General features: G+C 38.3%; 1 protein-coding gene across 3 annotated transcripts; it reads right to left on the reverse strand.

Moving 5' to 3' along the window:
• Positions 1–350: 350 nt before the first annotated feature.
• On the reverse strand, positions 351–9025 carry LOC121639872 (oocyte zinc finger protein XlCOF6.1-like). 3 transcript variants are annotated; one of them, XM_041985452.1, is made up of 3 exons: positions 8936–9025; positions 8755–8832; positions 351–2787 (listed from the first exon to the last, which is right to left on the reverse strand). In XM_041985452.1, the coding sequence occupies exon 3, from the start codon at positions 2731–2733 to the stop codon at positions 1519–1521; it is 1215 nt and encodes a 404-aa protein (XP_041841386.1). In that variant the 5' UTR covers positions 2734–2787; positions 8755–8832; positions 8936–9025; the 3' UTR covers positions 351–1518. The 3 variants fall into 3 exon arrangements, with proteins under 3 accessions (XP_041841386.1, XP_041841385.1, XP_041841387.1); XM_041985451.1 differs by having other exon boundaries at positions 351–2775; positions 8755–9025; XM_041985453.1 differs by lacking the exons at positions 8755–8832; positions 8936–9025 and adding an exon at positions 8712–8731 and having other exon boundaries at positions 351–2775.
• Positions 9026–9281: the final 256 nt, after the last annotated feature.

Genomic DNA, 9281 nt, shown 5'->3' on the forward strand with positions numbered 1-9281 from the left:
AAGACCTCTCATATATTATAATGAAATCATTTACACATAGTGAAACCTCTCATATACTATACTGAAATACTCATACATAATACTGAAATCATTCACACACTGTAGTGAAATTTCTGAAATCACCTTTCACTAGTATGTATGAAAGGAATTCTACTAGTGTGTGTGAGAGCAAATTTCACTTGAAAAGGAAATCATTTCAGTTGAAACGGAAGTCACGTAGTAGAAAAAAACAAGAACGCATTTTCAAAACAAACTGAGGTGGAAAAAGTTGGAGAACACAGAGACAGATGTTTTGTGAAGATTTATGCTGTATTTATATCTGAGTGCAGAATTTTTACTATAGTGTGGGAATGATTTCAATATTATGTATGAGAGCATTTCAGTATAGTGTATGAGAGCATTTAGGTATAGCGTATGAGAGCATACGCTCTCAGTATAGCGTATGAGAGCATTTCAGTATAGTGTATGAGAGCATTTAGGTATAGCGTATGAGAGCATACGCTCTCAGTATAGCGTATGAGAGCATTTCAGTATAGTATATGAGAACATTTCTGTATAATGTATGAGAGCATTACAGTATAGTATATGAGAGGAAATTTCATTATAGTATATGAGAGTATTTTAGTATAGTATCTTCACCACTGATCGTCAACACTGGAACACCGCAAGATTGTGTGCTCAGCCCTGCCCGCTTCACACAGGGCTGCTCTGCCATCCAACCCACCAACATGATTGTGAAGTTTGCGGATGATACCACTGTGGAGGGTCTCATATCCAACAATGATGAGACCCACTACAGAGAAGAGGTCCTGAGTAAATGCTGTTCCAAGAACAATCTGGTACTTAACATCAACGAGACAAGGAAATTCCTAGCAGATTACTGGAGGTCCAGGAAGACTGAGCACGTTTCTCTCTGCATACATGAAGAGGCAGGGGAGCGCGTGGACAGCATTAAGTTCCTGGACATTCACGTTTCCTCGGACTTCTCCTGGACTGTGAACACTTCACACTTGGTGAAGAAGTCCAACAATGGCTCTTCTTTCTTAAAAAGGTGAAGTGGATGAGACTCTCTTCTCAGCTGCTGGTGAACTTCTATATAGCCACAATGGAGAGCATCCTGTGTCTCAGTGTGACGGTGTGGTATGGCAGCTGCACAGCACAGGACAAGAGGAACTTAGCCCGGGGGGTGAGGACAGCTCAGGGGATTGTGGGCTGCCATCTACCAGATCTGGACTCCATCTACACAGTCTGAGTCTAGAAGAGGGCCAGACACATTGCAGCCGGCCCCACCCACCAGGGCAATGTGCTGTTTGTACCGCTTCCATTAGTAAAGCTGTACAGAAACATTAAAACCACCACAAAAAGACTCAGACAGCTTCTTTCCCTGAGCTGTGAAAGCAGTAGCTCCCCTGTAGTTCAACACTTTCGTTATGCTTGCATAATGACAATAAAGATCTTGTCAAATCTGTAAACGCAATGTTTACAGATCTGCATCAAAATTCTGTAACTGTGCCTCTTCTATTTTATGTGGACACGCATGTGTCCTTTCAAAGAGAGACGCCATCTAAATAATTCACCACAAATCTCACATGGAAACGGTCTCTGTCCTGTGTGGATTCTCATGTGTTCATTTAAGTATATCTTTTGAGTAAATCTATGACCACATTCACCACAGCTGAATGGTTTGTCTCCTGTGTGGACACTCATGTGTCGGTTTAAGCTTGTCTTTCGATCAAATCTTTGTTCACATTCATCACAGCTGAATGGCTTGTCTCCTGTGTGAATTCTCATGTGTAGGTTTAAACTTGACTTTTGACTAAACCTATGGCCACATTCATCACAGCTGAATGGTTTGTCTCCTGTGTGGATTCTCATGTGTTGGTTTAAGTTTGTCTTTCGACTAAATTTATGTCCACATTCATCACAGCTAAATGGTCTCTCTCCTGTGTGGATTCTCATGTGCCGTTCTAAATTTGTCTTGTTGCTAAATTTATGTCCACATTCATCACAGCTGAACGGTTTCTCTCCTGTGTGGATTCTCATGTGTACCCTAAGATTTCTTTTATGACTAAAGATTTTACCACAAACATCACATCTATCTGGCTTTTTCTCTGTGTGGACTCTTTTCTGGATATTTACATTTTGTGTCAATTTAAAGCATTTATTACTTTTCAAACAGCTCAAAGACCTTTTTTCTGAATGGTGTGTTAAGTGTCTTTGGATAGAGTTTTGGTAGTGAAACTCTTTACCACATTCAGAGCAGCTGAGGGATTTTTTGGCAGCGTTATACTCCACATCACTGTTTACACCTGACCCATGTCCCCTGTTGTCATTCCAGTCTTTATCATCGTCTTCCATTTTAGGTCCAAAATGTGATAAATGTTTTATCTCAGAAGAACATAAAGCCTTTCTGTCAATATTTGGTTGTAAATAAATGTTTGGGTTTGGGTTACTGGTTAGTTCTGGTCCTCCACAGTCCTCTCCATCAGTTTCTGATTTAATCCATTTAGCTGGGTTGTTGGTTGAAGCTTCTACCTCTGTGTTGCCTACAGTTTGGGTTTGACGAAGATGGGCTGAATATGACCAAGGCTGAAGTTCTTTATCATCATCCTCACTCTTCAGAGGAGCCGTTAACATTGGAAAACTGGTGACACTCTCCACCAGCCCATCATCAACAGTTCTCCATCCTGACTGGGTCATAGTTCCTCTTGTTCCTGCTTGTCCAGAATCCATTGACAAGGATCCCCTCCGTAATCACCAACAGCTGCTGCACATCTGCAGGGCACACTGAAATAAAAAGGAAGATTAAGTTATTTTTAAAGACCATGCAGCAAAAAAAATCCCCACCTCTTCCCCTCAAAGCAAAGTCACACCTTTAAAATACCTGCATGCACAAGAGCAGTGTTTTATAAAATATTAAGGAATGTTGCAGAAAAGAAACTGTAAAAAAAGAAAAGCTTATGATCACCTCAACTTTATCCATTGATCATCAAACAACACAGTGCTGCAGCATACAAGTGGTCAGGGGTCCTGACAAATTCATGTCAGGCTTTTATTAGCTCTGTGGTTTGTGATGGACATCTCTCTCACCCTATGATAGACCTCAGGTTCATTCCTTCTCTTGGGTGATTTCTCCTGCAACCAAACTTCTTATCTCATACAACAGCTTAGTTCAGTCTATTGCACTGGGTCAGCTTGACGTAAACTTCTAAACATTGCCAGGAATCACATTATAGAACTTAACATAGTTTACATTTTCATGCTGTTATTATGGTTTGTAAATGAGCACAAATATGGACTTCATGCTTATATGGATCCATTCATAGAATATAATTCACATTTGTGACATCTGGAAAAAAATATATATATGAATGCATGGTGGTTTTTAATTTGCCTTGGCATTGTGCCACAATCATTTGACTGTAGCGGAAACCCTGATAGTTGATCACAGCTGATCAGAGATGAAGACCCACCCTTTCTGTCTCAGATAAGGAGTACTAGGTGGACATTTCAGGACCCATTCCTATATCGGGTAAAGGAATTGAACTTTTCAGCAGACTTCTTGGCCTAAACACATGGTTATCAAACGCATGTATCATCCATGGGATAAAGTTCACTGATACATATATATATATATATCTATCTATATATATATATATATATCTATCTATATATATATATATATATATATATATATATATATATATATATATATATATATATATATATATATATATATATATATTAGTGCTGGGCACGTTAACGCGTTAATCGCGCGTTAACGTAACGCTTAATTAACGCCGTTAATTTTTTTCATCATGTGTTTTTTTTTTGTTTTTTTTTTTTGGCTGGCTGCTGGCTTTGATGACAGAAACATGCCGTCCATGTCTCCCTTCCCTGCTGCAGCGGTGCGTCTGACGTGATTGGGAGAGAGCGGGTTTATTAAAATATAGAGATGTTTTCTGTCTGGAACAGGAAGAAGAAAAAAAAGAACCAAAGTTTCTCTTTGTCAAAATACATGCAGATAGACAGAACATCGTAATTTTTGGACGGGAAACTTTTTTATTATTATTTTTTTTAATAAATGCGGTTTTAATTTATGCAAGACAGCAAAGGTAAGACATGCTTTTTAACTTTTACAAACGTGCAGCATAAATCGGGTCTTCTTTTGCCTCTGGTTTGGTGAATCTTGGTCATAGCGAGATGAAACTTAAAGCTGTGGAATCTGTGAGATGTGAGCTTTCAGTAGAGGAGTCGTTTGTTCATGTCCATGCCGTGGGGTGGACACGGGGAGACATAATTTGTGTTTACATATTTTTCGGACTTTGTGTAGCTGCTCTTTAAATAATTTGTTGTCTTAACTGTGTTTGTTGGTGATAGAAATGGTTTTACTTAGCTGGTAGCTGAGATTCTGGACTTTCTGTGGATACCACACATGTTTAGAGTTACATCTACAGACCTGACGCTACACCCGGAACGAGATGTTAACCCCTTAACTCCCGGTAGCGGAGGCTGAAAATTAAAGTTTAGAGAAATTATAGGCCAGAAACCTGGATAATGAAGCAGTGAAGGTGCATGGATGGAAGTTATTGTGCATATTGTGAATATTTCTCTCTCCTCACCATCTAGAAGCTGTGAGATTCTAATCCTGCTTTGTCTGTTCACCTGATGCTGATATTCATCACATATTGTTCCTTCTGTGTTTAGAAGGAAGCAGCTTCACAGCTTTAAATTCATCCTGCTGACTTTTTACCTTTTAGTTAGTAAATCCTGAACATTTCATCCTTCTTTGTCACAAATATTTGATTTTATAAATATATATGAAGAAATATTTTATCTGAAAATTGCTGCTAAACCTGTTTAAGTGTTTAGTGCTGGAGTCTGCAGCCTTTCCAATCCAAATAACCATTTTTCCCTAAGCCAGCTAAATAAAACTACTTTAGAGAAGCAAATGTTACGAGACTTTTCAAAAAGGCAAGTTAATATATATTTTAATGAAGAGCCACCATAGGATGTTTGTTATTTTTGAAGGTTTTAAAATAAAGAAAAACATAAAACCTTTATAAAAAAAAAAAGAGGATAGACAGACTTTCTGCTAAGGAATGTAGATATTTGTGGAAAATTATGTAAAAGAAAGGAAAAAAAAGTCCATGGTTTCCAACCTAATGACAAGAAAGATAGATTTAAAAAATATATTTTAGTCACGTATTTAGAGGCATTGTGGAAGGTCCAGAGAGACACTTGCAGCTCCAGAGTTGCAGGTTGGAGACCCCTGATGTAGTGTTTGTAAACCAAAACTTACTGCATTTTCTTTTTATAGCTGTAGGCCTTTTTTTGCGAGGGCACGCAAAACACAAAAGAAAAAAAATGATTTGTGTCCCCTGGGGGGCTCCGTAGGATCATAATACATGTGTGATTTTTTTAAAGATAAAAAAGGAAGAGTATGTGACCTGAGAAACCTGACTTTTTCTTTGGGTTTTACATTTACAGAAGGCCCCGTTTCTCCATCCTAAACTTTATTTGCATGATGAGCTCCTGCCTCTAATTATGAATAAAGATTGATAACAGTGACTATTTTCTCTTCAACCTTGGGCACAGCCTCAGTTTGCATCTTCCTCCTTTTCTCTTTCAGAGCCTGTAAAGTTGCCTCTGTGTCAGCTGACGTCACACTCGGGGTAGTCGCAGTCGATCGCCATGTTGGTTGCATCCTCATGGTAAACGACTGTTAATCGTCTTTGAGGCTTTATAATCTTTGATAAAATGGAAGTCTTGTGTTGTGTGAAAGACTGCCATACTAACTCACACGATTAAAAAAAGTTGAAAAGTAGGCCATGATGTTAGATTTTTTTCGGTTTCCCACTTTTAAAAGAGGCTTTGGACAGCAGGTTGAGGATGTAACAGACATCGGATGGCCCGGTCGCAGTGGTGACATCACTTTCAAAACCATCTCCCTTCATGCGTGTTTGCGCTCTGCATTTTCATAAAAGGCAAGTAGGAAAGTTTTTTTTTGTTGTTGCTGTTTCTGCTTTATTTGGCTTTTTAAAATCGCTATATTCACATTGGCTAACTTCACTTGTAAACTACAGGCAAAGAGGGAGGGAAATAGAAATGGGTTCATTTGTTTGTGTTTGATCAGTATTTATTTTGTTTAATCATCTTTATATAAAACGTCACAGAGTGAATGATTTTAGAGATACAGGTAAATACCAAGAGTGCTCTGAGAGATCTGATGGGATGGTTAACTGGTTGGATTAAGTGGTTAAGATTGTGAAATGTAATGGACGCATCCAATGTTAAGTAGTTTTTTTTAATAAACATGTGATTGCAGGTCAACCAGATTAAAAAATGATGGCTGGCTCAGACAGGTCACCATCCCTGTTAATAGGACACACATCACAAACACTGCACGCTCTGCAAGACAAAGAAGACAGATCAGCTGAGGAAAGAGACGCTGCAAGCAGCAGAGATGGAGTCCACCAGGATGCAGACACTGGAAAGCTACAGACCATGAAGAGGAAACCTGATGCTGGAGAGGATGGTGATCAGCTGATCAGAGGATAAGACACATGATGACCATGATGTGTGTGTACAGTCAGACAGTTCGAAGTTTTTTTTTCTATTATTTGTGCAGCAAAAATGTGCAGTTTTATTGGTTTTTTTACATGACTTAAACATAAATAATAGTGTGTGTCAAAGGCATATTTGAAGTATTTTGACTGTTGCCTCTTAAGCACATAAATAAGCAGTGTCAGTTTTGATCATGAAAATTACATTACATTAAATTTTAATTACATTAAAAAATCTTGTGGATTTTTTCATAAAAGTTTTTATTGAGATTCTCAGTCAGAATAAACATTAGCAACACAACTGTAAACAGATAAAATTTCAATAAAATAAAATAGAGAATATGCACATGTGATATAATAAAAACACTGACGTTGTGGCGTAATATCTTCAAGTAATGTAGAGAGAGAATTTTACATCTTTGCATGAAAATTTCAGCACTGAAACAATATAATGTGCAATTGTGGTAAAAAACAAACTATGAACAAATCTGTCAACAAGAGGAACAATGAGCGCAGATCCAGAAGTCTTCTTTAGCTGCTGCAGGCTGTAGACCTCCATGATGATCCAGAGCTTCAGAGAGTCAGGCAGGTGCTGGGAGTGCAGGCCCTGTAGACACACACTGGCAGACAACAACCGTTTACAACAGTGTTCAACCGTTTGCTATATTTAGCTTCATTTATAAGGACGTTTATATTATTACAGTTTCTGGTTTACATGCTGATGCCAGACTGACATGTTAGCTGAGTAATTATGTTGTATGAAAATGCGGTAGGATTATTAAAGCATTTAAATCTTTTTCTAAGTTATGTAATATAAATATGAAGCTGTTTCTTTTGCAACATTGTAATGCATACTAATCATGTATGCTCAGAGTTTCAATAAGTAAAGAAAATCAGATAAAACAAGTAAAATAACCCTAACCACCAGTCATAACTTCACTAACAGCAGGTGAGCTTACCTTTGCAGTGAGACTGTGTTGTGCAGTCCTGCGGTGGAAATGTGAACAGATCTTGCACCCAGCAATTCCTGAAATGTCTGTGAGCTTCCAGAGATTTGTAGTTTATGAATTGTTCATACGTGTAAGCACTGATACCATAAACGGGGTAGCTTGTTATGTCCAGCGACGGGGTTGGAGGTAGTAATGTGGCATTGGAGCTCCATTCCTGCTTTGAGGTCGTAAGGATCTATGTTATTGAATGTTGACAATTTGGCCAAATACCGATCCTGGGCCTCCTTCATAAATTTTTGGGGGTCTGTCAACTAGTCACGTGTCTGACACAGACCTATTAGACAACATATATATATTTTAATTCAGATTCTGTATTCTACACTGGATAAAGTATTTTCATCTGGAGATGTTTTGTTTGTACTTGATCCTCATTAGCCTCTTTGAAAGTTTATTTCTGTCATCTGACTTATCTTTCCTTTAATGTTTGCCATTACTTCAGACCCTGCGCTTTCCGGACCTCCCATCTGTGTTCAGACAGGACCTTTTTCATCTCACTTCAATAAAAGTTTATTTTGTATACATGTTCATTTCTGGAAAGAACAGCATAAAAACAAGATAGAAAACATGTATGAATTCATAGTGCTTTGGACAATCTCTGTTATAAAGTGAGAGTCAGGAGCTCAACATGCAAATAAAGCCAGTCCAGGTTTGAAGCATCTAAGATTTTTTCACAGGACCTGGTCTAATGTAGTCCAGATGCCAAAAACATCATTAAATGGTCCTAATTTGCATTATCAAAAATAGAATAATAGTTTCACAAATAAGAAACTGTGTTTTTCTTAATTTAGAGTCAGGTGTTGTAGAATTTGATCAGGTGCTGGTATATTGTGGACTAGGTTGATTTTAAAAAATCCAGTGGAATCACCACAAATATGACGAATCGGAAGCGAACTTCAGCTTTGTGAACGAAAGTAGCGCTTTACAAAATAACTCTTACACTCTTACAGTAATTTCATTTCATATGTGTTTCATTTTTCTCAGTTCAGTCTTGCAGAGAAAGCAAGACTTAAAAAAAAGAAAACATTTTCCACCGCAACTCAAAACCACATCAACCCCACAGAGCCGCACCTACAACCGAACCTCACTAAGCACCAAACACCACAACCACAAAGTTCCCGGAAATATTAACACTTACCGATTAAAGCAAACACATCACACCAACATATGTAAATTCTCACCTCCCTCCCGACGAGGATTCCCTCGATAACAAGTCTTTGTCTGATCCTTCTTCGGCCCTGTCGTTTCTCCCCAGCGAGCTGGTCTCCGCAGAGGACAGAAACCAACAATCGTCAGTATCCAGATACGTCGGAGTCTCCAGCTGGAGTTTAAACTTTTCATTAAATAATGTTGCAGAAATACCTTCAAACGAAGTGAAGCGGATCCTAGAAATCTTCTGTCTCTGCCTCCGCTTTATTCCAGAGACGATAAGCTCGAGCCTGTCTGCTCAACTCCGCCTCGAGCTCATGAACCGGAAGTGATGCGCGCACTGGTCTTTATTATTTACACATTTGTTCTTAAGCCTGCTTTTCTGTTAATTAAAATACCATAATAAAATAACAGCAATTATTTGCTCAAATTTTTTAAATATCTGATGAATTTATAAACCAATTATTATTTTAAAATGAACAGCGAGGTGTTGCAGTGTGTCACAACGTTATAATTTCCCTCAAGCACAAGTTAGAGCGTCAGTCATGTATCCAAGAAG

Source organism: Melanotaenia boesemani, chromosome 5 (genome assembly GCF_017639745.1).
Source record: "Melanotaenia boesemani isolate fMelBoe1 chromosome 5, fMelBoe1.pri, whole genome shotgun sequence".
Taxonomy (NCBI): domain Eukaryota; kingdom Metazoa; phylum Chordata; class Actinopteri; order Atheriniformes; family Melanotaeniidae; genus Melanotaenia; species Melanotaenia boesemani.

Excerpts from the sequence above, each read along its gene's own strand:
- LOC121639872 (XM_041985452.1), bottom strand. The coding sequence starts at position 2,733 with ATGGATTCTGGACAAGCAGGAACAAGAGGAACTATGACCCAGTCAGGA.